This window comes from Labrus bergylta, chromosome 14 (genome assembly GCF_963930695.1).
Source record: "Labrus bergylta chromosome 14, fLabBer1.1, whole genome shotgun sequence".
Classification (NCBI taxonomy): domain Eukaryota; kingdom Metazoa; phylum Chordata; class Actinopteri; order Labriformes; family Labridae; genus Labrus; species Labrus bergylta.
The window spans coordinates 14,501,333-14,508,916 of NC_089208.1; the positions used below are offsets into that span (position 1 = coordinate 14,501,333).

The 7,584-nt window shown below is 41.3% G+C and overlaps 1 protein-coding gene across 1 annotated transcript in view; it reads right to left on the reverse strand.

Annotated features, from left to right (window-relative positions):
- Positions 1–4,921, reverse strand: part of kctd16b (potassium channel tetramerization domain containing 16b) — an 83,818-nt gene extending 78,897 nt beyond the window's left edge. Inside the window, exon 1 of the mRNA XM_020649433.2 lies at positions 3,158–4,921. Coding sequence (XP_020505089.2) covers positions 3,158–3,995 — 838 coding nt within the window. The 5' untranslated portion in view covers positions 3,996–4,921. The remainder of the gene's footprint in view (positions 1–3,157) is intronic.
- Between the last annotated feature and the right edge of the window lie 2,663 nt (positions 4,922–7,584).

Sequence of the window (7,584 nt, forward strand, 5' to 3'; positions counted from 1 at the left end):
CTGTAGTGCGTGTGTCATCATCCCCCACCACTACTTGATTTGGCTTGTTAGCGCTACTTCTGGGGGTTGTGAGAGCCAAGAGCCATCACGCAGCTTCATGCAGCTTCATGCAGTTTCATGCAGGGCATTAATGCAGAGCTCATTTAGCCTGGATCCAATCCAGCAAACTGATCTCATGAGGGTTTTTTTTTTTTTTTTACCCCTGTTAGCTCTGTGACTATTGGATCTTTAGACTTTTGTGATTTATTGGGCTCACACTGGTTTTCCCAAAGGTGCGGGAGAATGCACAGCTCAGTGGAGTCTAACCAGCAGCTCTGGCCCCCATCCCAGTCGTGTCAAAGAGATCTGGAAGCACGATGAATAAACATACTTTTTTCGTGATGCAGACAAATTTAAAGGTAATGCTTGAATGTCATACGTTTCAGAAATTTCACCCGTAGCTATCTTTGAGTCACATTAAAAACTAAAAATGTGCCTGTTAAGGCTGTTTCAATGTTGGCCTGAAGCGGTTTGTGCTTGCCAAACATCTGGGAGATTGGGCACTCATATTAGACAGCTAAGCCAGGAATAAGAAAAAAACTAGGTTAGAAGTCCCTTCCCCAGAACTAAAAAATATATCCTATGAGTATACAAAAGTGACAACCACTATAAAAAATTACAAACCGTAACGACATTGATGGATTTCTAATCAGCAATTTCCTAAAATGTGTATTGAGTACTTGTGATTCAAGGCTGGATTTGTGGTGGGATCGTAATGGATGTTGCAGTCTATATTAGTGTCTAAATATAACCGGAATATTTAAAATTTATATTTTGTAATGTTTAAGTGTTACCAGAATAGTAGCTTCAGATCCCCTTTTTGAAATGTAAAATTTGTAAATGTAAAAAATGCAAATAAAACACATTTTTAAAAACACCATGTATATAAAAGTAAGACATTTTCCTCACTGATACTAATAAATATGGTGATGTCTGCCTTCAAGCTCAGTACTGTTGGCAGCTTTTTCCAGTTTTGTTTGCAACAGCATTCAGCCCATTCTGAACTCTTGTACTGCATTTCGGTTATGTAACAAGACTTCATTCAATATAGGAAACCTCTAAAAGGTTTCTGTATATATGTTAAAAGGTAGAGCCATGATGTGCTTGCTGCCAAAAAAGAACATTTACAACTTGTGTGGGCATAAGGACATGAATACAGAAAGAAAGCCAATGGCCTGCAATGTTATGAGCAGAGTTTATTCTGATTTTTATGATTTGAAATACACAATATCTCTGACACTGATTCAAATCCTGGTCAGATGTGAGTCTTTAAGGTTCATGTTGTTGTATTTAAGAGGCCTTTGGGGTTTCTTCTCCTCCACAGGTGATTCAGGATTATCAAGGCAATACTTTAGTTTATAGCATTCAAGGGATTATTATGGTACTAAGTTCCAAAAGCACACTCACCGTGACACTTAAACCCTCACTCTTATATGGAAGTTACATTGTAGAAGCTTGTGATAAATTATAAATGGCAGCAGGGAATATGAAATGTTTTGTTGGCTCATAAAAGCTAGTGTAAAATCAGTGATGATCTCTTCTTCATAACTACTCCTGCCAGAGTCCTGCCAGCCAGTGAGTGGCAAAGATGGAGAAACGGAAGGAAAGGGATAGGGAAGGCCAGGAGCAAACGTAAGAAGTTGAAAGGATGGGGATGGATGAAAGCAGAGAGGAGGTGGAGTAGAAAATTGCACCAAGATGAGAAATGGCAAGCATTGACAAATCATTGCTCTGACGATAGCAGTGGCCCAGATGGAAGGGAATTTATTCAAATCAGGTTCAATCTTGCGAAATATAAACTAGCCTGCAAGAGTGTACTGAATGCTGCAACATGGTGAAAGAGGTCTGAACACACTGAAGGAGTTTGAAACATGAAGTCGACTATCTGTTTTGTGTTTTCTGTGAAGGATTAATTGCTTTAAGGGAGAGGAAAAATGGCACCTTGGATTAACCTTAATTAACAGGCGTGATCTGAAATTGGTTGTACCCCAGGCACAGGCAAAACTTTAGACACTTTGTTACGTGCCGTAGTTTTGTGTGTTTGTTCGCTCTCTCCTGTGTGTGTGTGTGTGTGTGTGTGTGTGTGCTCCCCAGGTGTTGCTCCTCAGCCTCAGAGTGCCCAGCATCACCTGTGGCTAATTACTAATCAGGGGCAAACTATAAAGAGCAGGAGAGGAGGCTGCCAGTTGCCAGAGGGTCGTTGGACTGTGTGTGTCTGTGACGTCGACAAATTTAGTGTGCCCCTTCTGTGGAAGCAGTGTGTTCTGATTAAGGCCTTATTGTTTGTATCTTGTTAGTTTCAAATTTTGTTGAAGATTGATTGGCTTCTCTTTTGTTTTGTGTTTTATAGAAGAAGCTTGTTCTGTGTTTCACATTTTTGCTTTAGTTTGTTAATAAATCCATTTTAACTGCTTACATTAGTTCCTGTTTTCTTTTCCCTGGGTTTTAATTTATCGTTACTCCCCTCATCCCCTAGCCATCTTAGGGAACGTAACACACTTCCAGAACATGTAAGTTTGACTCTATGTAAAACAGATTGTTTTGTATTTTATAGGCCTACAACTTGCTGATCATGAGAGGTCCATTTATTTGAATTTACAGTCTATAGGACGCCCTCTCTTAGTGGAAAACCTTTATTGGTTTAGTCCTTCAGGTCATGGCAAAGAAGTCCTCATATAAGGCCGTATTATCCTCCTTTTGACCCTTTCATAGTAAATAAAACAGTCAAGGAATATCAGGACGATTATGTTATTGTTATAGGTTGAAGCAAAAACTGCCCATTCAGTAATTCCACATCAACGCAAAAAGAGTTTTGAGTTTTTGCTTAAAAAAAGGCCCAACCATCTCAATAACCATGACTTTCACATACAGTACAGTACGTGTAAACCAAGTGCGCCTCCTAGCGGTGACTTCAGCTTTGTGTTTGTGTGTGTGTGTGTGTGTGTGTGTGTGTGTGTGTGTGTGTGTGTGTGTGTGTGTGTGTGTGTGTGTGTGTGTGTGTGTGTGTGTGTGTGTGTGTGTGTGTGTGTGTGTGTGTGTGTGTGTGTGTGTGTGTGTGTGTGTGTGTGTGTGTTAGGTGGAGTTGTCTTGCCACAAAAATAAAAAAGGTGACACTCACGGTAGAAGACGTATTCTGTGTAGCTGGACCACACTTTGTCCTCTGTGAGCTGGTTGACCATCGAGGCCGTGACTGACGAGTTGCAGGCCACCATTTGGAAACAACACTCCGACAGCATGTCAAAAGCTCTCTCCAGGTGCTTGAACTTGAGGTAATACCGGGACGTGTACCGATCCGGGGTCCTGTCTGGGTCCCGGCTCTCGTTCAGGGTCTCCCCGAAAACTTCTTTGGCGAGGGCCACGCGCCCGCATATCAGTATCCGAGGTACCCTCCTGAATTTAGCGTCGCTCTGACTCTCCCGGGCCATGGTGCACGAGCCTCGGTACCCCACCGTGATGAAGCCGCTCTTCCGGTCCGCGGGGACGAGAGAGGGGGGCGGGCACTGACGGTGGTCGCTGCCCTGGGACCCGTCCTCATAATCGCTGTGGAAGTAGTCGTCAGGGCTACATTTGATCTCCTCCGGGGTCAGGAGCTTTACTAAGTCGGGCAGTTGGAAGTACTCCGCCTCCTTCCTGAGCCTCCCTCTCTCCGGAAAGTGATCCGGCAGTACGACCTGCTTGTCTCTGAGGTAGTCCAACACATATCGGAATAGGAACCCGTCCCTGTCGATGAAATACCGTCCTTTGGGGTCTCTAGCCAAGTCGTTAGAGGCGTCTTTTTTAGAGGAGAATAACTTACCGAGTAAAGAGCTCGGGCTGTTCACCAAAGTTGAGTGGCGCGTGTAATAAACTTGCCCCCCAACGTTGAGTTCAACAACATCTGGGAAACTGTTCTGAACCGATGCTTGCTCTTTGGGGTTAGTCCTACAGTTCCCACTCAGCGCCATTGTTTCCGTCATGAACAGCTACAAACAGGCTACACACTGTTTTCTTATAACCAGTCACAAAACGAAGAAAAAGAAAACCAAGTAGCCTATCTGTCAAAAGTTGCTAAACTGGTTTACGGTTATTCAACTTAATCTCAGAGTTGTCTTTTTTTTTTATCGATCCATGATCATTTTATCTACCAGTTTCTAGTAGTTGTTCAAATGTGGGGCTTCCCCTCTGCTATTTCCAAATGTTGAAAAATACAGAGATGGGGGACTTGAACGAATCAGTGCTGCAAACTAGGAGAGATGTATCCGGGCGCATCAAAGCCTTGCACCACTGGCACTGGCTGAAGGAAAAAACATCACGGTGGGTTGGGTGCTGAAAGGAGCCTTTATAACACCAAGTAAAAGCGATCTTTACTTGCCCATATTAGTCTCGGAAGTATCCAATGAATAAAAAAACAGTTCTGCTTACTTTCACAAAATTACGCAGCGGAGTAGAGATATCGAAAGAAAAAAAAGAACAGCAACTTATATGAGGCTGTAGTCCAGGATGAAGAAGGTGCTGAGGCGGTGTTGTCACTTTTATTTTCTCCTCAACTTCTACCCGAACATCAGCAGCCTTTTCGGGCTTTGTGGGGGGGGGGGGAGGCAGAGCCCCTTTCAGTGGCGAGATACTTCGCAGAGATTACACTCAAACCTCGGGACTCCCGTGATGGTTTCTCTGTAGCCTGTCACTCCAAACGTGTCGCTTGCTCCAGGCTGATTAAAAATAAGCCCATCCCACCAAGAACATTTAGAATTTTCTGCCTTGCAGAGGTGTAGGCTACAAAGGAAGAAAAAAAAAAATCTCAGCTTCAGTCTTTTCGCTTTTTATCCCCAGCAGCGGAGAGGACCGACCCGCTGCTGCGAGGAGCTGTCCGCGGTGCTGAAACGAGCATCTCACCCACCCCTCTTCTCCTCACCCTCCCTTCTCTCACTCTCTCAACGCCTCCCCTCCCCTACAGAGCTGGGTGGTGTCTTGACGGCTGCTCCCCCTGCTCCCACACACAAACACACACACACACACACACACACACACACACACACACACACACACACACACACACACACACACACACACACAGATGTTACTAAAGGCTTATGGGGCGATTCCAGTCAAGCGGTGCTCTGTGGGGAGAAAAAAAAACACAAGTCACTAAATGCTCAGTTTCTAGCTGCAGTTATCCTTTCGCCAACAGAAATCAGTGCCATGTGACTAAAAACTTGTATATATATATATTTATATATGTACAACACTTGAGTTTGGTATATTTATAAGCTCTATAATTTGGAAACTTAGTGCAGTCAGTCAAAGGCTAAAGAACTGCACCTCCCATTTTACATATCCTGAGTCATTAGAGGGCACAGTATGGAACAGCAGTACTCATCATTGTGCCAATATTGTAATAAGCTAAACACTCACATTGCCACAATTTGACCCCAGCTTGAATCCATTTGCATGGCATTTAGTTTGGACATACAAATACAGGTACCCTTTAAGTTCTGTACAAGTACTAGGGATACATTTTGGCTCCAAAGTGGGTTTTTCTTCTTACTATAGCAAATTAAAATGTAAAGAAAATACCTACCTTAATACCTAGTAAAGTGGCATTAATTGCTAGTGAGTTGTAACACAATACATTATATATCCGAGGCTTTGTGAGATGAGCAACAGTGCCTCCCTCTGTTTGAATTACATATCCACAATTCTTTCAGCACCATGGACAGATCCTCACCCAGCTGTTCAGTTTACCTGATTTGCTTTGAATGTCCGTTTACATGACTTTACACACTTGTCTGTGCGTATTCAGTGTGACCATTGCTGTCTTTGTCTGCATTTAAGGAGAAACTGTTACAAAGAAAAAATAAACTACTATTTTGTGGGTTGAACTTTATAAAATAGATTAAGCCCGCTGCTACTTCGAATGAATACAAATTACCTAACAGCATTTTTATGACAGCCTTCTGTCTCTATGTCTCTTTTATTTTCCTCTGGCTTTAATCCGTCCACTTTTAGCCTGCACTGCCTTGAGCCAAACTGCATTTTTCAGCATTGATTCACTGTGTATGTTTACCTCTAAAGGATATTACTCCTCTGCTTATTCCTCTGTAGGATTTAAAATTAGATTCACAGAAGCTGAGGCATGGGGACAAATATTGCATCATATTGTCAACCAATCTAGGAGGAAAATCTTTGTCTTTCTCCCAAGAATTTAAGAAATGCATGCCTCCATTTGTGCATCTGCAGGCAAAACCTCAACTCCTGTCTAGCCTTTTAATACCCTCACCTGTTTGTAGCTCGAGTTATGGAGGAAAAAAATCGATCCCATTTAGTCAATATCCTAACTGTAAGATTAATGCTAACCATGTTTTCGAATGGTTATTGTGCCACTGAATAAATAAAAGTAGAAATAAAGGAAATATCTAAATCTTAACATGCCTCTGAGTATGGTGTGACTTTTTTAATTTAACATTGATGGAAAATATGAATCCCAAATGTACAGTAATAGTTATTGATATGTGCTGAGCTATTAATGCCGTTTTCTGTCCCGTGTTAAAAAAATATATATAAAAAGATGTGCCTCTCACATCTCTCACTAAAAATATTTTTGACTCATTTGTGATTATTGTAGCTGCAAGTTGCAGCTCAAATTACACCTAAAGCACACATATTGCATCATATATTGCACAAAATAGAGAAACACATTATAATATAACAGATGAAGAGTACATCATTAAAAATAAATCTATAGTTTATAGGATTAGTAATATAAAGCCTTGGTCAACCAACTTAGTTATTGTGTCTTTTCAATAAAATAACACTGCATTGCTCAAACCATCCTCAACTCCTTATAAATGTAACTTTTCATTCAGGCAGCGTTTATACTAAAGGAGAGAAGTGGATATGAAACAAAGTGAATAAAAGAAGACAGCGAGGAGGGTTGATCCTGGCTGGGACCCGAGCAGTCAGCCAGAAGTAGGCCATGCTTGTAGCTTCATCATAAATACATGTAGCCACGACAGGCCTCCCTGCTGGGCTGCTATTTAAAGAACACATGATCGACCACCTGTAAGGAGTTAAACCTCTTTAGGCTGAAACAATTCATTTTAACTCTACTTATTCTTCCCCTCAAAGAGCACTCAATTCAATGGTTTAAAATCTTTTAAAGCACACAGCAGGACCATCACTTAAGCAGAGGACATATTACTTCATATTTTCCCTTTAAAGTGTATCAGCATAGACTGAAACACATATCAGTTAATGTTTATTTAATGGTGTAATCAATCAAAGCCATTTCAAATGAAGTTTTCAGGTTTTTGTTTATTTATTTAATGAAACAAAGATGATCCTATGCAGTATAATCATCACACAGGATGTAATATTTGACATTTTCTTGGTTTATTCACTGTTTAAACTGAGTGTTTTAACCCTTGAAAACTAATTTCGATTTCACATTAGTCAATACAAACTATATGATGGAATATTTACTCCACAAGCACAGATTCATAATTCATAATTTTTCCAAGAGATACGCTGTATCAGAGGGATTTTTAATTTCTCACTCCTTTCACTCCA